Raw genomic sequence first — 24,953 nt, 5'->3', positions numbered from 1 at the left:
ACATATAATTTTACGAACACATACATTAGTCATTAAAAAACATTGTCAAGGTAAAGACTCTTTGGCAAAGTTTAGAGGTCGCTGGTTCGAGGGACGGTGCTTAGAAATAGACCATATAAAATGTTATGGTCTCTGGCCCGAAAGAATGTACGGGTCTAGGTCCGGAACCTCTTAATAATAAAAAAAAAAAAAGAGAAAAAACATTATCAAATATAATAGCTAGAACAATTCTTTATTTTAAATCCACGCTTTACAGTTTTATATCCACGTAAAATTTTGTATGCATGCGCCAAACGCAGGAAATCTTTCTAAAGGAATGGTGTGCAAGAAAAGTAGTTGCTCAAGTTTACTAAGGTTTAATTAAATCAACCAATCTTCTTAACCCGTTTAAGAAAAGAAGGACAAAGCAAAGATTCCTATACATATAAAAGATAACGATTGACGACTGGTTTGATGACGAAATCAATATACTATAACCTAACAAGGTTCGGTTCTTAAGGTTGACAAAGCATGTTTTTGTGGTCACGCGGTCCAGGGAGGAACATGTTTTGGAGGCCATTTCTAACTATTAAGCCAAAAGCACTTCTTCGTAATACTTTGATATTTTTCTTCTCATTTGAGGGGGTAGAATTTAAAGCTAATTAAGCAATTAAAGAGTATCAAGATATAGTACTATCAAACAAAAAAGAGCATCAAGAGGACATATAAAGGGTTTTGATATATTCACTAATAAGGGTTGCATGCACTAGTTTCCATCCTTGTCAACAGATGCTCAACACAAGCCGAATGTAACCAAAGAGATCACTCGGATGATTACAATATTACCAAATTTGATATAAGAGCCATAACAACGAGAATGGCAAGAATCGATGAAGTGGGGTTGTGTTTTCTTTTTATAACATTACCAAATGACTTGGACATGTATGGTATCTACGACAAGACATATCATCACTAACCTATCATAAATAGAGATTTCCAATCAAAATGGATGGAGATCACAAGAAGCATCAAACATGATCTAACAATCTCATGTGTTTAAAATAAGCATCGGATACTACAATCTAGTGTTGAAAAGATCTCTACAAAGCTAGCCGTGCCTCAATTAAGAGGTAAGGTAAATGGTTACTGTAAGGTAAATGGTTACTGCCTTCGTCGTTTACTGTACGAATAGTAGCAAGAAAAGAAAGAGTAGAAAGAACCATTTAAATTTCCCAATTGCAAGGTCAAGAAATATATATCAGGTTTCATTGGATTGTTTCACAATTGTGTACCTTCTCTAAGACTTTATGTGGTTGCTAAAAGAAATATATATCAGGTTTCATTGGATTGTCTCACAATTGTGTACCTTTTGCTAAGACTTTATGTGGTTACTAAAAGAAATAGTCACTCTTGAAGTATATATTCTTCCAACTGGCTTAACCCCACACCATGCTTTTTTCCTCCTACTTATAAGGAGCTCCTCCTTCTCTTAGCTAACCAAATCAACTCCTTTTTCTCAAGTCATACATACATCTTCCTTCTTTTTCTCCCTCCCAAGAAACCAGAGATCCATTTAAAAGGCTCTTTTCAATCTTCTACGTACCCCCGATATACATACTTATTTGTGAAATGGCTTCCAGTTCCACGAGCTCTAACGCTACTTGGACACGTAAGGAGAATAAACTGTTTGAAAGGGCACTGGCTAAATATGACCAAGACACTCCTGACCGTTGGCATAACGTTGCCAGAGCAGTAGGTAGTAAATCAGCTGAAGAAGTAAGGCGACACTATGAGCTCCTCATTAGGGATGTCAATGACATTGATTCAGGGCGTTATCCGGATCCCAATTACCAGTCAAATGGATACAACCACTGAAAGTATGTAAGGAACTCTAAAAGGTAAACATTATGCATAAGAAAGCATTCGTAATAGACACGCAGCCTCCAGTTTCTTATATGCGTACATGTCGTCTTGTTTCACCAGAACAGAAAAAAAAAAGAGAAAAATAAATCTAGCTTAAATGATCTATATAGTAAACACCACCATTTCCAATATCTGTGAACTGTCCCAACCTCTTAACTGTGGGGCCAAAAGCAATCTAGTAACAGAGAATACAAAAGTTAGTTTTGTCGAGTTCTTGAATTTTTTTTATCATAAGCCATTATCTCTTATATTTATATCTATACAACCAAAAATGCTATTTCCTGATGATAAGCTTTCAACCATCGTCTTATCTGTCTTCTAGCCAAGAAAAATTAAAGTCCCACATAATGATAGCATGTTCTATGTCTCTTGTCTTTACCATTGCAAAAACTAGTCCACATATACATATAAATAGTGTAATCCCTTTTCTCTTTTTATTTATAGTTTAGAGTCTTTAGAGTATAGCTAGCTTAATTAAGTTTAGTATTGTATCAAAGCATTGATAAAATAGTCTTACCTATTTCTAGTCTTTTTTGAAGAACTAAACTCATCTCTGGCTTTTCAATGTCTTGCAGGGTCTTCTGAAGTCGACAAAGATATTTTATCAAAGCAAAGATATTTAAAATGTTATTTACTTATTTTGGTGTTACGATTATATGTAAGAATCCTCTACTTCCGTGCTAATCTAAATCAATCAGTGTGCGTTTCATGTAAGACTCGGACAAACTAACTCGCCTCGAATCCTATATCCATTCTTCTTACACATAATCATTAAAAGCCAATAAAAATAAAATAAAGATCGGACGATTATAAAACCCCTGAGAAAACGATTGAGAACATGTTTTGGTTCACTTTTGCACTCACCTCGTTATTTGGCGCGTTAGCCTGATGAGTGATGACAATTTCCATGAACATTGTGACAGACCATACGGTAGGGCACGCTTACAAATAAATTAAGAGATCATCGATGATGATGATGACGGTAAATAAAAGAAGAAGAAATTGAGAAGATGATTGTTATTACTTTGTTTTGGCGGATCAATCATTATTGAGTTGTTTGGTTCTCGTGAGATGCACGTGTCCTTATTGGGGCGAAACTTTTTGCATGGAATGTTATTTGTATACCAACGGGCTAAATTTTGATGACAGTGGTGATATAATTATTAGAAATATATCATTCACAGAGGTTCAAGGCATTATATTATATGATATGATTTATATACTTCTGTAACTGTTGTTGTCATAAGTATTATAGCTTGATGATTTCGTTTTTAATTGCTTTGGTGAACACAAATAGTAGTACTAAGAATTAAAAGAGTGTAGACTTTCTCTCATCTTGACTTTTTAATTTTAGTATTAAAAAACTCATAGTAACAAAAAATGATAAGATTAAAAGTCAAAATGAGAGGTCCCTCTATTGATCTATACATTTGTGTCAAATTTGATTCATCTCGAGTATTATTCGTTTTGTGCCAACACAAAATACAAGTGATATACAAATTTACTTTTCTACAAAAATAAAAATAAGGAGGGATATATATATATATATATATATATATATATAGCTGATTCGGTAATATTTTTAGAGCACATGCCTTGTATATTCCACGTCGCAAAATTGCGACCCATATACGAACCATGACGGAGAATTGGAATTATACAGTTCAATATTAATAATTTCAAATCTAAGAGAAAGAAAAAGACAAGTATAATGTTTTTTTTTTCTTGAAAAAGAGAGACATTATTCTGTAATATTTTAAAAGCACATGTCTTGTATATATTCCTAGCACAAATGTGCGACCCATATATATACGAACCATAATGAAGAACAAAAAATTGGAATTTAGTAACTATAAGAGATGTTATTTTAAAACAAAAGAAATTGGAAAATAAAAGAAACTCTAAGGTGTTTTATATACAGTACGTTTAAAATCGTAACTAGAAGTACTATTCTAAAATGACGGTTGTGAACTTTTCTTATAACTTCGAACTATCGTAAATTCAATGCATAAAATTACAATTACAAAAAGCTGGTTATGTTAAATTAGATTTTATAATTAAAAGTGGATTCTATTCGTGCTTAAATTAGTACTCCTATAATAGCCAATAGTTTTAAAACTTTTTAAATTTGCTAGTACGTACGTTCGAATAATCCTTATAATCCACTAAGCTCAAATGTTGTGTTTTTGTTTTTTTTTTTTATATTCCATCGAGAATATACGAAAACTAACTTCAGTATTTAGTAGTTTTACTAATCTCAATGTGGATTGTGGAATAATTTCTTATACTTAAAATAATTTATTTGAAGAACAATAGAAACACACGGTATCTTAGCAAAACTTAGCAAATTTCAAACCTGTTTTAAATACATTTACTTTTTTTTTTACACAGTAATTTTCATCTCTTTACCGCTACGTTTAGAACATATCCCAATAACGGGCCACAATAAAATTTAGGCCCACATCTGTATTTAACATATCCCAATAATGGGCATTTTAGGCCCACATCTGTATTTGATTATTCTCCAAGCAAAAGGAGATTTTTTTGTCATTTTTTATTTTATTATGTCTCTAAAAAAATACCGTTTAAGCCCTAAAATCTCAGCCACCGTGGGTTTATGGTCGGCAAAACCAAGAAATCAACCATCATCCACCGTCAAAAATCCATGGCTGCTTCTAGATTATGTTCCGCGGCGGCGATAGCTGCTGCGTTCACTTCAATGTCATTGTCTCAGAACCGTGCTTACGCTGATTCTCGATCCTGGTTTCCTTTCTATTCTTCTTCTCCATCTCCACCTCCGTCAGATTCTCCGGCGAATCAATCGTCGTCGGACTCTAGTAAGTCTAATAAAGCAGAGCCTGATGAGCCCAAAGGATCTGGTTTTGATCCTGAGGCCCTTGAGAGAGCTGCTAAAGCTCTTAGAGATATCAATAGCTCTCCCCTTTCCAAACAGGTGACTTGTCCTATATCTATTTACCAAGTTCTGATTGAAATTAGGGTTTATTAAAAAGGGGAATTTTAACTTAAAAATTGGATTTTGATTTGTGGAGATGTATGTGTCTTTATGTGATTACAGAATTGGGTTCTTGCTTTTTTTTCATTCAGGTGTTTGATCTCATGAGGAAGCAGGAGAAAACTCGTTTAGCTGAACTAGCGGCTGAGAAATCTCAGTACGAAGCTGTTCAAGCACACACTGATATTGTGAGTAATTATTTTGCTGCCACTTTATCATTTTGCTGCCACTTTTAAACAGGGGATCATAAGACTTAATGCAGTAATCTGTTTTATGGGGCACTTGAAACGGGCAGGAGAGACAGCGGAAATTGGCTGAGGACCAGAGAAATCTTTTGCAGACACATGCGCAAACCAAAGCACAGAGTCTTCGGTATGAGGATGAATTGGCAAGAAAGAGACAACAGGTTAGTTACTCTCTTTTTTTATGTGTTCTCGTTGATGGGATAATGTTTCTGAAGTATAAAGTCTGACAAATGTTTTTTGGTTTGGGAGTAATGCAGACAGATCATGAAGCTCAGAGACATCATAATGTGGAATTGGTTAAGATGCAAGAGGAGTCCTCTATTAGGAAAGAGAGAACAAGAATCGCCACAGAAGAACAGATCCAAGCTCAGCATCGCCAAACTGAGAAAGAGAGAGCTGAACTTGAGCGAGAGACGATTCGTGTCAAGGCCATGGCTGAAGCTGAAGGTCGAGGTCATGAAGCCAAACTTACTGAAGAGCAAAACAGAAGATTGCTTATGGAGAGGATAAATGGTGAAAGGGAGAAGTGGCTTGCTGCAATCAACACAATGTTCAGTCACATTGAAGGTAAACTGATCAATCAAGAAAGTTATATCTTCTTGCTATCACATTGCCTTTAGCTTACTTCTGTCTGATATTGGCAGGCGGGTTTAGGACCTTATTAACCGATAGGAATAAGCTGATTATGACTGTTGGAGGAGCTACTGCATTAGCTGCAGGAGTTTACACAACTCGGTATGCATCTCCGAACTAAATAAGCTATTGAGTATTATGGCATTTTCTGAACCAGTCTGATTTGACTTGAGTGATCTTAGATTCTTTTTTTTATCATTTTTCTCATGTTTCTTTTGTGTTTAACAGTGAAGGAGCTAGAGTTACATGGGGTTATATTAATAGGATGCTTGGACAACCATCACTTATTCGAGAATCTTCCATGGGTAGATTTCCTTGGTCAGGCCGAATGTCTCAATTCAAGAACAGAATCTCGGGAACAGCAGCAGCATCTGTAGCACAAGGGAAAAAGCCGCTTGATAATGTCGTTCTCCATCCTTCTTTAAAGACGCGAATCGAGCGACTCGCTAGAGCTACATCAAATACCAAAACACATCAAGCACCATTCCGCAACATGATGTTTTATGGACCTCCTGGTACTGGTAAAACTATGGTGGCAAGGGAAATAGCTCGGAAATCTGTGAGTTATTATCAAAACTATGTGCTACTACTAGCTTTGTTAATCCAAGCCTTTATGAGTTCTCTTAGATACAATTATTATTCTGCAGGGTCTGGATTATGCTATGATGACAGGAGGAGATGTTGCTCCCTTGGGATCACAAGCTGTTACTAAAATCCATCAGATATTTGATTGGGCTAAGAAATCAAACAAAGGTTTACTTCTTTTCATTGATGAAGCCGATGCTTTTTTATGCGAGTAAGATCTCCCTCTTTAAGTTTCTATAACCCTTTTGACAATCCAGTTTGGATCGTTTACTTATGTCAGAACTAGTATATTAGATTTCTGACAGTAGTAAAATGACAAAAAGATTGTAACTTTTTCTCTGGGATTAAAGAAAGATGATACTTTTCTTGCAGGCGTAACAGCACTTACATGAGTGAGGCTCAACGTAGTGCTCTGAACGCGTTGCTCTTCCGAACTGGTGATCAGTCTCGGGACATTGTTCTTGTCTTAGCTACAAACAGGCCTGGAGATCTCGATAGTGCGGTTACAGACAGGATTGATGAAGTCATTGAGTTCCCACTTCCAGGGGAAGAAGAACGTTTCAAGCTTCTCAATCTCTATGTTAACAAATATCTAAAGAATAGTGAGAACGACACAAAACACAAATGGAGTCATTTGTTTAAGAAGCTGTCACAGAAGATTACAGTTAGCGCCGACTTAACTGATCAAGTGATATCTGAGGCTGCAAAGAAGACGGAAGGGTTCTCTGGCCGTGAGATTGCAAAGCTTGTGGCTGGAGTACAAGCTGGTGTATACGGACGAAAGGATTGTGTTTTGGATTCACAGCTTTTTGAAGAGATTGTTGGATATAAAGTTGAAGAACATCACCAAAGGCATAGGCTTGCTTCTGAAGGTTTTCAACCATTACTCTTCTCTTCTTAGTCATTTGCATCTTTGATTATACTATGTCATTTACTTATTCAAAAATAAGAAATTTGATTCTTTTACTGATTTATTGTGCGTTTGTTAAGAATTCATTTGTAAATCTTGTTTGATCTCACAATGATGTAACGTCAAACTGGAATTGCAAAATAAAATGTATGATTAAACCGCGGGTGGCTAGCCCAATACAATCCAAACACGACGATGAAGAGAAGAAGCAAACATACTGACCAAAATGAAAGGAAAATGAAAGGAAAAACAAACTCAAGTCTCACAACACAAAAACAATCCTAACAGTAACCATAGCCAAAATGACTGAAAATATTGATTAGGATGCAGCTGCTCTTCTAGCCTCAGACTCTAGCGCTCGTTGAAGTTGTAACTTGACATGTAGTTCATGTTGTAACTAACTCCATCGTTGTTGTATCCAACCAATGGTGTCTGGTTAGGAAAACCCATGATTGGATTATAGTTGAATGTATTCATTCTTTGATCAAACAAATCAATGCCGCCAACATCAACATTACCACCACCACCAAAGACAGCAGTTTCTCCCATGTAATTCTGATGAGAAACATTTAATTGAGAATCGTGAGACATGCCACTTACCAACTTCGTCCTTACATCTTGAAGAGCACCAATCAGATTGTCGGTTTCGGTCAAGTCGAGTTCTTTCACATCTTTTTCATACCAGCGGATTCCTCTTTGTTCTCTTGATTGTTTCACCCTGTCCAATGTCATTCTATTATGTTTCGCTTTTTCCTGTTTGGCCAGCATCTGCAATGATGAGATTCAATCATTTAATTTTGTTAAATAAGAAAAGAGATATATATGGTTCATACGGATATGAACATTTAAAACAATAAAAAATATAATTATGTTTTACATGAGTGAGCATCTCGTTGAGGTATTGGACATTTCTAGCCGGACGAGATTCAACAAGCTGTAGGTTGTTGTTTGGTTGGTGGGGAATGAGAGAATTGTGGTGAAAATTTTGGAAACGATAGATTAGTTCTCTAACACTAGGATGGCCAAAAGAAAACACTTTTCCACCGGGAGAGAACACAATCATCAAAATCTGTGCACCACACAAAGTGCAAAGCTCACTAGCTTTTTTGAAAAGACCAAACCTTCTTTTCGAGAAAGTCACTTGAAGGTTGTTCTCGTTTCTCATTTTTTTTATCTCTATCTTTTGACGACCTTTGTTACTTCTCACCATTTTCTCAAAACCTTTGGATAAGCAAGAGACAAAGTTGCTGATGTTTAAGAGTAGAACAACATCTTTTTATATATACAGACGTGTATTACACATGGAATAATTTATCATTATAAGCCATTCTAAGTATTTTTTTTCCACCAACCCTTATTTTTATCAAAATTGGATTTTCCCATTTGAGGAATATTTCATACTTATCTCTTAAATTTCTTAAGGATAAACATTCATGGTGGTTTAAATGCAATATCATTGTATTAGTTTGACAAATGTATGCATTAACTCCCCCTTCAGAGACACAATTAATTTACTTATGAGCTGTTTTATAAACACCTATTATATACTGGGGAACAGTTTAATTAGAGCCATTTTTGGTCTTTTTTACAGCTAATACAAGTATCCTATATACAGAAAAAAATATTATATATTTTTGAGACATTTCAAGTATCGCCACATCATATTCAAATTTTAATTCAAATAAAAATGGATGAAATAAAATTTTAATTTTGAGTTATGGGGGCCTAAAATTTTCAAGATAAGATATATACAATTTACTAGAGAGTTTAATGTTCCTAATGATAGTGAGTTATGTTTATCAAAATCAACATTTTTAAGATATAAATAAAATGATTTATACTCAAGTATTGTAGATTTTTGTTGCATATGGGCTTTGTCCCCAACATCTAAAGAGACCCAAACAAAAAATTCTCAAGATTTTAGGGTCTGAAGTAATGGATTTAGCTCATCCGGCCGCAGGGACAAAATCGTCATTTGCAGAAGGGACAGAAGGAACTCTAGGAGGGGAGTATTCAACTAATATTTTAGAAGATTCTAGAGTATTCTTAAAATCACTTGTTATTCAATTGATGATTTTTAAAAATCTATTAAAATCCTTTGTTATTCAACTTGGATTTATGTAAAATCATTAAAAATAATCTAAAATCTCTTGTTATTCAATCAGTTATTTATAAAACTTATTTGAAATATACTGTTATTCAAAATATCACAACTTTTTAAAAATTGAGATTTTGAATGATTCTATAAGACTTTTCTTTGTTTTCTAGTTAAAAAATACCATCTCAAAATCATACATTTTAAAGTAGAATTTTAAAAGACTTCAAAAAAAAAAAAAAAAACTCTACGACAGCAAGCAGTGCAGGAGGGTTTGTGACAAATGTGTGGACCGTTTTGATCATCACTACATGGTATTATAAGGACATCACCGTTTTGATCTTTCACGACTTCCTGAAAAAATCTTTTGAATAATTCTTCCTTTGGTTAGCCGCACTATGTTAGAACCGATTCTGATGAAGAATCTTGTGAATAATTCTTCCTCTTTCATGACAAAAGGAGGTTCCTTTCTTTTCAACATGTCGTGAAATGCTGTGAATAATTCTTCCTTTGGTTAATGAAACAAAGAGTGAGTTCACAACAAGTTTGGTGTAAATTGCAATGGTCAACTGGGATTTTTGAGCTGGTACTATGTTAACTCCGAAGAAACCAGTCTAATGCTCAAAGACATGCCAAAACTTTCTTCAATTAGTTATGCGACTTAACCGAAGCAAATTTTCTCTATCAGGGAATCAGTACATGTGACTACATAGTTGCACTTAGAGATCAAGAGCAAGAACTACAAGCTGGAGGTGGTCAAGAGGTTCATCCTTGGGCTGCGGTTGTGAAATCGTCTGCTGCTGTCGTTATGAATGTGGTTGCTGCTATTGTGACTGTTGTTGTTGCTGCGTTTGTGACTGTGTTGTTGCTGCTGCTGCGGTGGAGGCAGCAATTGGCGAGGAGGTTCAACAGCCAACGGTGAACCTGAAAAATCAAAAATGATTTATGACTATTGTTGCTGCGGTGGAGGCTGCCTTTTCCAGTTAAAGAACAGAGGAGACTCTTGAATCCGGTTAATGAATATATATGTGTTGTTACGTTCTTAAGAAGATGCAAATGTTGTTATATTTTTAAGAAACAAAAATATATTTGAGATGTAAAATATGTTAAAATCAAAGTTTTACAATCAAATCTCATAGAATCACATTTCATTTCCTTTTTAAAAATATGAAAACTCTAAAACACAATAAAATCTCCTAAAAACTCACCTAAATCTTCCAAAATCCTAAAATGTTAAAATCCTACCAAATCTTTATAAATCTAAGTTGAATACCCCCCTCTAGGTCAATGGTCCACTATCAGTGACAGACCCAGGGAAAAAATTTAGGAAGGTCAATTATAGAACAAAAAAATTATTTGTGTCATATTGGTGGTTTGAACTCGGGTTTGGGGATCACTATAGAATTTACCATCTGTGCTACTGAAACTTTATAAAAATACATGTAAAAATAACTATTTAATTAATTTACCCAGGTCAGGTGACCCATTTTCCTCTTTCATAGGTCTGTCGTTGCCCACTATAAATACCATATGTCACTATCATATACATGATCTGAAATTTGGGTAATCAGAGAGACAAGAGCAATTAATTCTCTTATTAACTGTGCTTAGTGCTTTGATTGTCATTTTTTGTAAACTCTTTCTTGAGTTCTACGTTAATAAAAAGACCAGTTCCGATTCAATCCACCAAAACATCCGTACTATTTATATTGTTGATTCCTTACATCAACAATTTTTGTCACTATCTTTGTTTTCAAATAAGATGTTTGAAGATTACAATCATAGATTCATAATTGATTCTTGTAATAAACATTTTCTTTCACATAAAACGTTACTTGGTTCTATTGTCAAAAAAAAAAAAAAAACGTTACTTGGTTCTTTTGTTGTTGTTACATCAGTTACCAAAATAATAATAAATCACGAAGAGAAAATATATAATACACACGATTCTAGCAACAGTCAATTGGACTTATGAAAACAATTTACAATCAAATTGCATGCGTACGTAATGTGCAATTTGATTAGTTTGTAAGACCACCTCCATCCTATCTAGCAAGTTTCTTATAAATTTGCCAATAATAAAATAGAATAAATATAATGTTAAAAACTTAATTTTACTAAGCATCGATCGTTAAATTAGATGTTTTAGATTTCTTTAGAAACCTGTGCGTGTCAACCTGTGATTGGCTGGAAAAAGAAAGAAACTTTTATTTTATTTGTTTTGTTATTGTTCGATTCGTCTCCCTCGAGATTCATGTCGATGGCCAAAGGTTTGAAGAAGAAGAAGACATGACAGGTGAAACAATCGAATAAGATAAAAGTTCGAAACACGGGTTTGAGTCATCAGTTTATGAAACAGCTTAAAAGAGATATTTTTTGGAAAATTGAGGTTTTTGAGTAGAAATTAGAGTTTTTGAGTTGTAATTAGAGTTTATGAATAGATTTGTTTCAGTTTAAAGTAGAAATATTTCTGGTGGAATATAGGGTTTTGAGTAGAAATTATGGTTTTTTTTTTAGTTTAAATTTAGGGTAATAGGGTTTATGATTTGTTTCTTCTTTTATGATTGTTGTTACAGAACGAGGGAATATGGTGATTGGTGAAGGGGCAAGGCCTGAGATTTATACTGAGGAACATGAAAAGCTTCTTGGGAATACATAACGAAGTTGGACTTGTTTTGTTGATGGCTATGATAAGGATGGGAAACAGATTTATGATCTGTTTTAAGGGTAAGACTTGTCACTAGTGCAGGTAAAGAACAAACACCCATTTGTGGTATTACAAGTTGCAAATACTGTGAAACGTGGTTTGCTCAATGCTTTAGTATGTGTGTGTGTGTTCTATGTGTGCGCGTTACAGGCAGAAAAACGATGGGACATCGTACAGAGAGCAGTGAATGAAACATGGTTCAAGGACAATTCTGTGGAGATTGTTTGTTCATGAGGTTGGATGCTATATGGTTGCTAGCAGTGGAGTTTTACTGTTATTGGTGGTGAATGTATTTTAACTGTTTTTGATGAACATATATGGTGAACATGTGCTGGAAGCTCTGGAGAATGCAGACTTTGACCTGTTTTACCTGTTTGTCGCGGGATTTGCAACTGCAGTTTGTGTCGGAATAATAAAGGATGGATTCCAACTGTCCCGATTTATAGATGGGTAGATTGTTTTCTTTCAATTGATCTTTTGTATTATCTTTGAATAGATTCAAGATCTTAATAAGATTTCTTTCTTTATTGGGGTTGTTTTCCAGATAGCTGCACTTGGCTACAAGTCTGTAGCACATCATCTGGTTCAAACCAAACGGTCCCAAACAAACAAGGCTATGACGTTCGTCGGTGGATAAGAGGCGGTCACAGGCTTGTTCAGTGGTGGCGACAGGATTGATGAAGTCATTGAGTTCCCACTTCCAGGGGAAGAAGAACGTTTCAAGCTTCTCAATCTCTAAGTCAACAAATATCTAAAGAATAGTGACAACGACAAAGACACAAAACACAAATGGAGTCATTTGTTTAAGAAGCTGTCACAGAAGATTACGGTTAACGCAGACTTAACTGATGAAGTGATATCTGAGGCTGCAAAGAAGACGGAAGGGTTCTCTGGCCGTGAGATTGCAAAGCTTGTGGTTGGAGTACTAGCTGGAGTATACAGACGAAAGGATTGTGTTTTGGATTCACAGCTTTTTGAAGAGATTGTTGGATATAAAGTTGAAGAACATATATCACCAAAGGCATAGGCTTGCTTCTGAAGGTTTTCAACCATTACTCTTCTCTTCTTAGTCATTTGCATGTTTGATTATACTATGTCATTTACTTATTCAAAAATAAGAAATCTGATTCTTTTACTGATTCATTGTGCGTTTGTTAAGAATTCATTTGTAAATCTTGTTTGATCTCACAATGATGTAACATCAAACTGGAATTGCAAAATAAAATGTCTGATTAAACCGTGGGTGGCTAGCCCAATACAATCCAAACACGCAAAAGAACAAAATAGACGACGATGAAGAGAAGAAGCAAACATACTGACCAAAATGAAAGGAAAATGAAAGGAAAAACAAACTCAAGTCTTACAACACAAGAACAATCCTAACAGTAACCATAGCCAAAATGACTGAAAATATTGATTAGGATGATTTCAATATCATAGCTGCTCTTCTAGCCTCAGACTCTAGTTAGGAAAACCCATGATTGGATTAAACAGATCAATGCCGCCAACATCAACATTACCACCACCACCAAAGACAGCATTTTCTCCCATGTAATTCTGATGAGAAACATTTAATTGAGAATCGTGAGACATGTCACTTACCAACTTCTTCCTTACATCTTGAAGAGCACCAATCAGATTGTCGGTTTCGGTCACGTCGAGTTCTTTCACATCTTTTTCATACCAGCGGATTCCTCTTTGTTCTCTTGATTGTTTCACCCTGTCTAATGTCATTCTAGTATCTTCCGCCTTTTCCTGTTTGACCAGCATCTGCAATGATGAGATTCAATCATTTAATTTTGTGAAATAAGAAAAGAGATATACATGGTTTATGCGCATATGAACATTTAAAACAAGAAAAAATATAATGATGTTTTACATGAGTGAGCATCTCGTTGAGGTATTGGACATTTGTATCCGGACGAGATTCAGCAAGCTCCAGGTTGTTGTTTGGTTGGTGGGGAATGAGAGAATTATGGTTAAAGTTTTGGAAACGATAGATTAGTTCTCTAACACTAGGATGGCCAAAAGAAAACACTTTCCCAGCAGGAGAGAACACAATCATCAAAATCTGTGCACCACACAAAGTGCAAAGCTCACTAGCTTTCTTGAAAAGACCAAACTTTCTTTTCGAGAAAGTCACTTGAAGGTTCTTCTCTTTTCTCATTTTTTTCATCTCTATCTTTTGACGACCTTTGTTACTTTTCACCATTTTCTCAAAAGCTTTGGATAAACAAGAGACAAAGCTGATGTTGCTTGAGAGTAGAACAACTTCTTTTTATTTATACAGGCGTGTATTACACAACCATTTATCATTATAAGCCATTCTAAGTACTATTTTTTCTACCAACCATTATTTTTATCAAAATTGAATTTTCCCATTTGAAGAATATTCCATACTTATCTCTAAAATTTCTTAAGGATAGACATTCATGGTAATTTAAATGCAATATCTCTATATTAGTTTGACAAATGTGTATGCATTAACTCTCCCATCAGAGACACAATAAATTATTTATGAGCTGTTTTATAAACACATATTATATACTGGGGACCAATTTATTTAGAGCCATTTTTGGTCTTTTTTTACAGCTAATACAAGTATCCTATATACAGAAAAAAATATTATCTATTTTTGAGATATTTCAAGATTCGCCACATCATATTCAAATTTTAATTCAAATAAAAATGAATGAAATGAAATTTTAGTTTTGAGTTATAGGGTCTAAAATTTCTTGATAGATATATACAATTTACTAGAGTTTAATGTTCCTAATGATAGTGAGTTATGTTTATTAAAATCAATATTAATAAGATATGATTCATACTCAAATATTATAGATTTTTGTCACTATCTTTGTTTTTCAATAATATGTTTGAAAATTACAATCGTAATTGATTCTTGTAATCAACATTTTCTTTCACATAAAACGTTTACTTGGTTCTTTTGTTGTTGTTACATCAGTATCAAAAGAATAAATCACGAAGAGAAAATATATAATACGTACACATGATTCTAGCAACAGACAATTGGACTTATCAAAACAATTTACAATCAAATTGCACATTTCATAGGCATAAAAGATGGGTTCCAACTGTCCCGATTTATAGAAGGGTAGATTGTTTTCTTTCAATTGTTCTTTTGTATTATCTTTGAATAGATTCAAGAGCCTAAGATTTCTTTCTTTATTGGGGTTGTTTTCCAGATAGCTGCACTTGGTTACAAAGTATGTAGCACATCATCTTGTTCAAACCAAACGGTCCCAAACGAACAAGACTATGACGTTCGTCGGGTGGATGAGAGGCGGTCACAGGCTTGGTAAAAGGTGGCGAGAGTGAAGTGTAGGTTGGTTCGTGCGAGATGTTTGGCGCATTTGATCATTGGCTTCGGTTTCCTAAACCGGTTATGAACATGTTTTCTGAAAACCTTTTAAGTTTAAAGTATTGAAACTGCCTCTACGTGGCTATGACAACGAGGGTCGGGTCGGGAAGACACTAACCCTGCAACTGCAAGCCCTAACCAGGAATCAACACGTGGCAAATAAGTCAGACATTACTTCCCACCTCTTTAACCGCCACGTAAACGTCGAATAACCCACGTGTCTATCGTTAACCGCTTATCTAGTGAAAGAAAGGGATCACAACTCTCTCACTCTTCTGATTACTATAAACTTCCTCCATAGAGATTGGAACCAGAATACAAAACACGAATCGGAAATTAAAAAAAATTGGGAATGATGGCGAAAAGAAGTGTCATGATGATGATGATGCTTATGATGTTGGTGATGCCGATGTGGCCGAATGAATGCTATGGATGGGGAACAGAGACGGCAGATGATATGGTTAGAAGCGAAGCAGAGCATGCTGATAACGCAGCCGAGACCGCTCATGACAAAACTGCCTCTTGGACTGGTTGGGTTTCAGACAAAATCTCCACGTAAGAGTAATATTTTGTTTAGGTGTGATCATACTTTTATTTTGGATCTGTGTTTGTTTCTTTATATAGAACCATATATAGAGTTAATCTCTTTTGTCTTCGATAATAATTTTTAAAAAAAACTTTTCTAAATTATGTACGTAGTTTTGAGTTTTGTTTTTACAGAATGATTCGTTTATTTATGTGAACGCTTCACTTGCATTTCGAACATTTAAGTGATTTAGTATTTTTTATTTTTGGTTGAACAGAGGATTGGGAAGCAAGAAAGATGAGGCAGAAGAAGCGGCTGAATCTGCGAAGAACTATGCTTATGACAAGGCTGAATCCGTATATGACAATGCGGGTTACGCCAAGGACTTTGCATCAGACAGGGCCGGATCTGCTTACGATAGTGCTCAAAATGCAAAACATTATGCTTATGATAAGGCTGGTGATGCAAAGGATATGGCCTATAATAAGACCGGTGAAGCTAACGACATGGCTTACAACAAGGCCGGTCAAGCTAAAGACATGGCTTTCGACAAGGCAGGTCAAGCCAAAGACATGGCATATGACAAGGCGGGTCAAGCTAAGGACATAGCCTACGACAAGGTGGGATCAGCCTACGACAAAGCCGGTCAAGCTAAAGACATGGCCTATGACAAGGCCGGTCAAGCCAAGGATAAGGTTTATGAGAAGGCGGGATCAGCCTACGACATTTCTGGTCAAGCCAAAGACAGGGCCTATGACAAAACCGGTCATGCCAAAGATAAGGCATATGACACGGCGGGATCAGCCTACGAAATGGCCGGTCAAGCAAAAGACATGGCCTACGACAAGGCCGGTCAAGTTAAGGACATGGCTTACGACAAAGCCGGTCAAGCCAAAGACATGGCATATGACAAAGCCAGTGAAGCCAAGGATAAGATCTATGACACGGCGGGATCAGCATACGAAATGGCCGGTCAAGCAAAAGACATGGCCTACGACAAGGCTAGTAAAGCTAAGGACATGACTTACGACAAGGCCGCTCAAGCTAAGGACATGACTACCGACAAAGCGAGATCAACTTATGACAAGGCGGAACAAGCTAAGGACATGGCCTACGACAAAGCACGATTAGCCTCTGAAAAGGCTGGTCAAGCCAAGGACTTTGCCTATGACAAGGCGAGTCACGTAAAAGACGTTGCCTATGACAAAGCGGAAGATGTGATTAGGATGGCTACCGATAAGAGTAATGAAGCTAAAGATAATGCTGATGAATCATACGAAAGATTCAAAGAAGGGTCTAAGAATGCCAAAGACATGGCATCAGATAAAGCTCAAGATGTTAGAGACAAAACAGCGGACGCATACGGATCAAGGAGCGAAGCAGACGAAAGATTCGAGGAGGCCTTGCGTAAGGTTGGGGAAAGGTATGGTGCAGCTAAGGATTCAATGTCAGAGAAGACAAAAGAAGCTTATGAGAGTGCAAAGGAGAAGGCTTCTGATGCTGCTGGAGAGTACGGTACATATGTGAGAGACCGTAGTGCCGAGCTGTAGAAGCGGAGAAGTTATATGTACGTCTAGGGTAAAAGTTAAAAGTATGGTTTTAGATATCTAATCTTCGTTTGTGAAATAAATTTTCTTATATATATATGTGTAATATATATGTATATATAAGAATGATGGAGTTACTTGTATTAGTTTCAAAAGCAGATTCTGATTTAAACTTGAGATGTTTCTTAATCTGGATATAAAGAAACGCTTATTCAATCTTGATACAAATGATCCATATATATTAAGATCAAATATAATTTAATTTACTGAAGAGATTATTAATCTTCATAGTGAATGGATGCGAGAAACTTTTTGAGACGCCTGTTGTAAACACAAGGTCTTTCCAAATGTACCAAGTGGCCTGCCTTCTTTATACTCTCTATTGATGCCTTCTCACCTAGTTGTCTGAAAAATCAACGATGACCAAAATTAGAAGAAAAAAAAGGAGAAATAAAAAAAATCATTTCAGATGTGGGCATGTGGCAGTAATTGTAAAGTTTTATGATCTTCAAACTCACTCTTTCATGTTTTTAGCCAATTCAAGGTCAAAGATTCGATCACTTTCACCCCACAAGAAATGTATTTTCTGCATGCAGACATGGAATGTTATTATATAGTCTAAATGATAATTGCACATGTAATATAATAATAAGATTGATAGAATTGTTTGTGTAAATGTGATATCGATAGACAATAATAATTCTTTCGGATGTGGATACTTGTTCATACGTACCCGTGGGAAAAGAGGGATTTTCGCGTCCTTGTTGCTGACCACAACAGCCTCTAACAGTTCAGCTCTTTCTTTCCTGTTGTTGAACATTATCTACCAATTTCACCAGTAAAACAGAATTTAGAACCAGAACATAATAAATACTTCTTTATCCAACAAAAGTCTTAAAATGAATAAATATGTAATATAAATCTAGTTAATAAATCCTCGGTTGACAAATAAAATATTGCTACCAAATATAAATACGAGATATAGTTGAGAGTAGCTGAACAAATTATAGCTAACCTAACCACATATTCTGTATAAAAAATTATTTTTTATATTACCTGTAATACATGTAGATTTATGTATACTCTATTTTTTCGTCACTGATTCTAGATAATGTTTAGCGAACGAATTAGCTCGAATGAACAGAATGCTAAAGCACGAACACATTTTCAAATGATGAAGAATTTATAAGGAACGTGAAAAATATTAAGTAATTCTGATTTTTTTTTTTTGATTTTTTAACTCTGTTTCTAAAGACATACAGAGTAAGCATTAGTTTATAAACACGAATAGAGTTGGTTTATTCTCTGAAGAGGTTTATTAAATTTAAAGGTATCAGAAAATAGTAGCTTTATATTATAAATTTGAGAATCCAATTTATATCCCACCAACACTATATTTAAATTTGAAAAGAATCTACGAAACCCTACTATCTATGAATAATAATGGATAAATAAAATTAGCAGCATCAATCCACAAATATACTTGAAAGAAATTTGTGTAGGCGCCAAAAGAGATTTGAAACTTGAAAGAAAGAGGCAAATAAACTTCGCGAGTGCCACCTAACTCTCACAATCACTCTTTCTTGGCAACGTGATCCATATGATAATATATACCTTGTGAGTTGCGACACTAAATATATTTTTCATAATGGAAAAAAAAAACTACAAAATGCAATTAATTGTTAAGGAACATCAAGTTAATGCAATCCCCTATCATCTACTATTTAAAGAAAATAAATAATCGAATTAAATTTGGGCAGTAATAAATAATTAATTACCTCGATGTAGTCTTTGAACAAACGATTAGGGAACCACAAGGGTTTATGCACAGCAATGGTGAAGAGAGCCTTAAGTCCCTTAACCGAAGTCGGTAACAAGAGTTCCGTGGAAGAACTAAACCCTAACCTGTTCAAGCTCGACTCATTAATGGTATCGGTCATTGTGGGAATCGAACCAGACACAACGATTGCTCTAACCATATCCGGGTAAGCCTCAGCGATCTTAAAAGCCACCATGCCTCCGTAGCTAAACCCTACGGGGACAAACTCATCCACGCCGAGGATACGAAGCCCCTTGACCAAACAGTCGGCTTGAAACGCGGGAGACCTGTCCGGGTTCTCGGAGTAGGATCCACCGAAAAAGAGGAGGTCCGGTATGTAAACCGAGTATTTCTTGGATAGTGCACCGACTTGGAACTGCCACGTCACGATCCCTTCGCCGGCGAAACCATGGATTAACAAGACGGCAGGCTTTTTCGGTTTCTCCGGTTTGGTTGGTTTTCCCGTACCGGATTTCTTCTTTAGGGTTTCCTTAGGGACCCAAAAGTTTATCTTGGTCCCTGGTTCGATCTCTAAACTGTAAGGAACGACGCCGGCTAGTTTCATCAGACCGTATAACAATGGTTTTTGTACCTCAACAAAGTTCACCATCTTGAAACTATGTTTGTGTTTGCCTTTTTTTTTTAAGAGGTTTGAAGGGAAGATCAAATGGGAAGTAACATTATATAACGTATAGACTTAGCACTTGGATTTGAATTTATTAAAATGTGTTTGGTGTTGGGTTGTTATATATCTTTGTCTGTTGTTTTCTTTTGTTTTTGGTTTATTTTTTAAATTTGGTTTCCTCACCTTGTAGAAGAACACACTAATTTAGAAACTGAAAGTGTCATATTATCAAAATGTATGTATAACATTCATTAGAATTCCTTATATGATATTGACTGATTAATAAGACCGAAATCACTTGATTACCCATCATTTGTCTTTGCTTTTCAGTATGCATGGTTAAATACAAATTTTAATTTTTTTGGTTATCATATTTATTTAGTAGTTAAAAACTGTTATTGGGATATATATGATGTATATTTGGTTTAAGCCGCCGCCTTTGCGGAAAAAAATCAAAAATTTGAGAGAAGAAAAGAGTCAAAATGTCTTTAAAACTTGTTTTTCAGTGAATGACCAATACAAAAGTTTGTTGGATCTAATTACAGTTGGGGAGAAAGCCGGTGGATAACCTACACATCCTACTTCTGTTGGTATCTTACAGTTTCTTAAATAAATCTTTGCGTAGCAGATAAGTAATAGTAGTAGTATATACATACATTAGTCGTTCTTGGTAACATTGAGTTTTAGTAGATATATAAATCTGGCGCCTGGCAGTGGTCTATTCTATTTTTGAAAAAGTGGTTCAAAGTTTGGAATTTTCATTTGACTTGAGATCGGATTTAGATAAACTGGGCTTTGGCCCAAATAAAAATCATAAATCATATGCCGTTTGAATAAGTCATGAACAATCAAATAAAAATTAAAACGATTTTTAAAACAATAACCAATGAAAAAGATAAATTATTCGTCACATGCAGATGGCAGCAACAGTGTTAAGCAGAGAGCAGCACACGAAGACCCGTTTGATGGTCAAATTTCCAAGACAATTTGGGCATAACACGACAAACATTCCATCTTGTCCACCCTGCAGATACTTTTTTTTGGCCGAACTAGTATTTGTTTTGTTTCTCATTTGAGAATTCGGTTCCATTTTAACTATTTCAGTTTGGGAAAAATTGTGATACATTCATTTCGAATATATTACAAAACCTCGCAAACTAGAGGTTTTAAGGCAAACATTTGTGATTGTGAAGATAGTATCTGAATCCCAAAACATTCACATTCTCAGTATAAAAGCTACAAATGCCAAAAAAAAGAAGAGAATTAATGGAATAGAATGTTGGAACTACACTTTTGACAACATGGCTTTAGCCAACTTTCCGGTGACTTGTCCGGTGACGTCCGTCATCGGAATGACCGGTTTAAGGACTCTTTGGATTCCTTGTAATGAGCACTATAACATAGTGTAGTTACTTGTCAAAAACGAAGTTATAATGAATGAGAAATTAATCTCCAAAGTGGTTAGCTTGAAAGCTTATAACTAGTATTATGGGATGAGGAAATTACGTTGCATGGACCGGACTTGGTTTAATATTTTGGAGTAAATTTATTTGCAACTTATATTACATTTCATGTTACGTATGTTGCTTATAATATTCAAAATTTTATTTGCAAAGTCAAATCGAGTTTGTTGTGTTTAAAACAAACAAAGTCGAAGCCTTATCAACTCAAACGGAAGAATAAGTCGCTCCGGAGATCTCGCCAACGTGTGAGACTTCGATCGCATCTCTCCACTCCTCAACTTCCCGAGATATCAGTCCACGAGCCCAGATTTTGTGGAGAGCATCTCATCCTCCTCTCCATATAAATACATAGCTCTCTCGTTTCATTATCTTCACGCTTGCGGAGAAGCAAAACACTCTGAAACAAAATCCAACTCTCTCTCACTCCTCTTTCTCTCACTACAAAAACGTAAGTGTTATCGTCAAGAGTGTATCGTTTGCGCCAACGTTCGTTTGAGTCCGTAGTCAAGTGTTGTGACACGATCTCGTCTCGATTGTATCCTGGGATCCATGTACTCACTAAACCGCCACACTGCGGGAGCTACTTTGGGTTAAGGAAAGAGATCGTATCTCGCCTCCGAGAATCTACTTCTACTCCTTTCTTCTATCGTTTTACATAGGTGTTATAATCGTTATCTCATATTTGGATTTTCGCGGTCCTACAGTCTTAACCCAAAGTAAAGATTCGTTTTCTACATATAGTTTAAAACGGATCTTACGACGCGAACAGTTGATAACGATTAATGCCGTAGTGTAAGCGATGTTTGAACGTTTTATGTGAAGGCCTTTGGGTGTGTTTCGCAAAAACGCTTCAAGATTCTCGAGATTTCAAAAACAGTTTCCATGAAGACCATGCATGTGGTAGTTTCGTGAAACAGTTTTTTCGAGCAATCAAAATTTTTTTTTCTACGATAGCTTTAGTGCAACGTACTATAATAGCTATCTACAGAAAATAATTAATTTTTAGCAAATTAAATTAATTTAATTATTCAATTATTTAATTGCTAACTATTGATTAATAATTATATTTGTTCACAAATATTGACATATTTTTGTCTTTTATGAACAGATGACTAACGGTGTTGAAAACAACAACAACAACGGAGGTGCTGAGGAACTTCGTGAGTCGACAACCCGACCCGGGAATGGTCCACCACCTGCTCCTCTCCTTCCGACCGAGCTGAAACCGAGCATCCCGAGCTCTGCAGTGACGCCCAACAAGTTTGATGGCACAAACTTTGAATCGTGGCAACAAAAGATGCACTTCTTCTTGTGTACACTCAACCTGCAGAAGTTTCTCACCGAGGATGCTCCGTTACTGCCTCTTGATAACAACGACGTGCATGCGAATGCAAGTGTTGATGCATGGCATCACTCGGACTACTTGTGCAAAAATGCCATCCTTGTGCACATGGAGGAAAAGCTGTTCAAGGTGTTTAACAAAGCACTAACCTCCAAGGTTCTCTGGAATCTTCTAGAAACCAAGTACAAAGTCTACAATGTGGGCTCAGGGAAACACGCCACAAGGGAGTTTCTCAACTACCATATGGTGGATTCTAGGCCCATAATGGACCAGGTACATGAGCTTCAAGTGCTTGCACAACAGTTAGCTGATGAAGGAATGAACATATGTGAGACTTTCACGGTGAATTGCTTCATTGAGAAGCTACCTCCAAGTTGGAGCGACTTCAAGCACTATCTGGATCACAAGCAGAAGCCAATCACCTTGCTCAACCTAATCTCAAGGCTGCAAAACCAATCAACTGAACGTGACAACGCTGTGTCCGTCATTGATGAGAATGCTAATATGGCTGAGTATAGGAGAAAAGGGAAAGCTAAGGTTGTCTACGGCAACAAAGGAGCTTCACCAAAAAAGGCTGTTCCAGGCAAGACGGCACCTCAGTCCTCCACGTTCTTCAAGAAGCAAGGTGGGGCTAAGAAGTTTGCTGGAAAGTGCAGCCACTGTGGCAAGAAAGGTCACAAAAGCGCTGAATGTCGCAGCAAAGACAAGGGTAAAAATCAAGCCAATTTGACTGAAGAAGACTTGTGTGCGGTCGTCACGGAAGCAAATGTGGTGATGAACAATGAGAACCCAAGGGAGTGGTGGTACGACACTGGAGCCACTACCCACATCTGCATTCACAGAGACATGTTCAGCACTTATCAGAAATCCAAGTCTGGTGAGAATCTGATGATGGGCAATGTGTCTCACTCCAAGATCGTTGGAACCGGAAAAGTGGTCTTGAAGATGACTTCCGGAATGGCCGTCACGCTCCACAACGTGAAGCATGTTCCAGACATGAGGAAGAATCTAGTCTCTGGGACCCTATTGAGCAAGCATGGCTTTGCTGCTAACCTTGCGTCCGATCAGATGACTCTGAGGAAGAATGGTGTCTTTATTGGCAAAGGTTTTGTTAAGGGAGGACTTGTTAAGCTGTGTGTTGCAACAATCCTTAAGAAAAATGATGTAGCTTCTACTTCTGTTTCAAACAATTCCATGAATAAAAATTCAGTTGCTTATTTGGTTGAGTCTTCTAATTTATGGCATGAACGATTAGGACATGTGAATTATAAATCTATGCAAAGATTAATTAATTTGAACCTAATCCCCAAATGCAAAATAAGCAAAGAAAAATGTGAAGTATGCGTTCAAGCGAAACTCACAAAAACACCATCACCTCGTGTTGAAAGAGCAACCCAACCTCTAGAATTAATACACACAGATTTGTGCGATTTAAAATACGTACAATCTAGAGGCGGTAAAAAGTATTTTGTTACTTTCATAGATGATTGTACAAAATATTGCTACGTTTACTTGTTACGTAGTAAAGACGAGGTCTTGGAGAAATTCAAAGAATATAAAACCGAAGTTGAAAATCAACTCTCAAAAACTATCAAGGTAGTAAGAAGTGATAGAGGAGGCGAGTATGATGGACCTTTTAATGACTTTTGTCAAGAAAATGGTATTATACATCAAACTACTGCTCCCTATTCACCGGAATCTAACGGAGTTGCGGAACGAAAAAACCGAACTCTGAAAGAAATGATGAATGCAATGTTGCAGGAATCGGGGTTACCACAGAATCTGTGGGGGGAAGCTTTGCTTACCACAAACCTCATTCTGAATAAAATACCGCACAAAACAACCGGCGATACGCCTTATCAACTTTGGAAAGGAAATGTACCATCGTACAAATACCTAAAAGTGTGGGGGTGCCTCGCTAAAGTCGCAGTGCCACCTCCAAAGAAGGTTACTGTCGGACCTAAAACCGTTGATTGTATTTTTATTGGATATGCACACAACAGTAGTGCTTATCGGTTTCTGGTTCACAAATCAGATATTCCGAATATTCATGTTAATACAATAATAGAATCAAGAAATGCGTCTTTCTTTGAAAATATTTTCCCGTGTAAAGATACACAAAATCTGAAACGCACTTGGGAAGAGAGAGATGCAATCAC

General features: G+C 36.2%; 6 protein-coding genes across 7 annotated transcripts; 3 read left to right on the top strand and 3 right to left on the bottom strand.

Moving 5' to 3' along the window:
• Positions 1,404 to 2,616, top strand: LOC104729527 (protein RADIALIS-like 3). Of its 2 annotated transcripts, none has more exons than XM_010448476.2 (2): positions 1,404 to 1,856; positions 2,478 to 2,616. In XM_010448476.2, the coding sequence occupies exon 1, from the start codon at positions 1,609 to 1,611 to the stop codon at positions 1,852 to 1,854; it is 246 nt and encodes an 81-aa protein (XP_010446778.1). In that variant the 5' UTR covers positions 1,404 to 1,608; the 3' UTR covers positions 1,855 to 1,856; positions 2,478 to 2,616. The 2 variants fall into 2 exon arrangements, with proteins under 2 accessions (XP_010446778.1, XP_010446777.1); XM_010448475.2 differs by having other exon boundaries at positions 1,408 to 1,877.
• LOC104729525 (ATPase family AAA domain-containing protein 3C-like) lies at positions 4,482 to 7,448 on the top strand. Its single transcript, XM_010448474.2, has 8 exons — positions 4,482 to 4,855; positions 5,008 to 5,103; positions 5,211 to 5,321; positions 5,418 to 5,727; positions 5,805 to 5,895; positions 6,022 to 6,352; positions 6,441 to 6,589; positions 6,751 to 7,448. The coding sequence occupies exons 1-8, from the start codon at positions 4,520 to 4,522 to the stop codon at positions 7,277 to 7,279; spliced, it is 1,953 nt and encodes a 650-aa protein (XP_010446776.1). The 5' UTR covers positions 4,482 to 4,519; the 3' UTR covers positions 7,280 to 7,448.
• Positions 7,576 to 8,498, bottom strand: LOC104729524 (agamous-like MADS-box protein AGL62). The gene is made up of 2 exons (XM_010448473.1): positions 8,166 to 8,498; positions 7,576 to 8,056 (listed from the first exon to the last, which is right to left on the bottom strand). Exons 1-2 carry the CDS (start codon positions 8,496 to 8,498, stop codon positions 7,640 to 7,642), a joined length of 750 nt encoding a protein of 249 aa, XP_010446775.1. The 3' UTR covers positions 7,576 to 7,639.
• LOC104733116 (agamous-like MADS-box protein AGL62) lies at positions 13,552 to 14,302 on the bottom strand. Its single transcript, XM_010452728.1, has 2 exons — positions 13,970 to 14,302; positions 13,552 to 13,860 (listed from the first exon to the last, which is right to left on the bottom strand). The coding sequence occupies exons 1-2, from the start codon at positions 14,300 to 14,302 to the stop codon at positions 13,552 to 13,554; spliced, it is 642 nt and encodes a 213-aa protein (XP_010451030.1).
• Positions 15,762 to 17,691, top strand: LOC104729523 (embryonic protein DC-8-like). Its single transcript, XM_010448470.2, has 2 exons — positions 15,762 to 16,027; positions 16,276 to 17,691. Exons 1-2 carry the CDS (start codon positions 15,825 to 15,827, stop codon positions 17,546 to 17,548), a joined length of 1,476 nt encoding a protein of 491 aa, XP_010446772.1. The 5' UTR covers positions 15,762 to 15,824; the 3' UTR covers positions 17,549 to 17,691.
• On the bottom strand, positions 17,689 to 20,041 carry LOC104729522 (epoxide hydrolase 4-like). The gene is made up of 4 exons (XM_010448469.2): positions 19,324 to 20,041; positions 18,279 to 18,368; positions 18,064 to 18,131; positions 17,689 to 17,950 (listed from the first exon to the last, which is right to left on the bottom strand). The coding sequence occupies exons 1-4, from the start codon at positions 19,972 to 19,974 to the stop codon at positions 17,824 to 17,826; spliced, it is 936 nt and encodes a 311-aa protein (XP_010446771.1). The 5' UTR covers positions 19,975 to 20,041; the 3' UTR covers positions 17,689 to 17,823.

Source organism: Camelina sativa, chromosome 12 (assembly GCF_000633955.1).
Source record: "Camelina sativa cultivar DH55 chromosome 12, Cs, whole genome shotgun sequence".
Lineage (NCBI taxonomy): Eukaryota > Viridiplantae > Streptophyta > Magnoliopsida > Brassicales > Brassicaceae > Camelina > Camelina sativa.
This window is presented reverse-complemented; position numbering and strand designations above follow the sequence as displayed.

Coding starts and splice junctions, on each gene's coding strand:
- LOC104729527 (XM_010448476.2), top strand. CDS start 1,609: ATGGCTTCCAGTTCCACGAGCTCTAACGCTACTTGGACACGTAAGGAG.
- LOC104729525 (XM_010448474.2), top strand. CDS start 4,520: ATGGTCGGCAAAACCAAGAAATCAACCATCATCCACCGTCAAAAATCC. Junction 4,856..5,007: donor GCTCTCCCCTTTCCAAACAG/GTGACTTGTCCT, acceptor TTTTTCATTCAG/GTGTTTGATCTCATGAGGAA. Junction 5,728..5,804: donor AATGTTCAGTCACATTGAAG/GTAAACTGATCA, acceptor TGATATTGGCAG/GCGGGTTTAGGACCTTATTA.
- LOC104729524 (XM_010448473.1), bottom strand. CDS start 8,498: ATGGTGAGAAGTAACAAAGGTCGTCAAAAGATAGAGATAAAAAAAATG. Junction 8,057..8,165: donor TCAACGAGATGCTCACTCAT/GTAAAACATAAT, acceptor TCATCATTGCAG/ATGCTGGCCAAACAGGAAAA.
- LOC104733116 (XM_010452728.1), bottom strand. CDS start 14,302: ATGGTGAAAAGTAACAAAGGTCGTCAAAAGATAGAGATGAAAAAAATG. Junction 13,861..13,969: donor TCAACGAGATGCTCACTCAT/GTAAAACATCAT, acceptor TCATCATTGCAG/ATGCTGGTCAAACAGGAAAA.
- LOC104729523 (XM_010448470.2), top strand. CDS start 15,825: ATGATGGCGAAAAGAAGTGTCATGATGATGATGATGCTTATGATGTTG. Junction 16,028..16,275: donor GTTTCAGACAAAATCTCCAC/GTAAGAGTAATA, acceptor TTGGTTGAACAG/AGGATTGGGAAGCAAGAAAG.
- LOC104729522 (XM_010448469.2), bottom strand. CDS start 19,974: ATGGTGAACTTTGTTGAGGTACAAAAACCATTGTTATACGGTCTGATG. Junction 18,369..19,323: donor TGTTCAAAGACTACATCGAG/GTAATTAATTAT, acceptor TGAAATTGGTAG/ATAATGTTCAACAACAGGAA. Junction 18,132..18,278: donor AAATCCCTCTTTTCCCACGG/GTACGTATGAAC, acceptor GTCTGCATGCAG/AAAATACATTTCTTGTGGGG.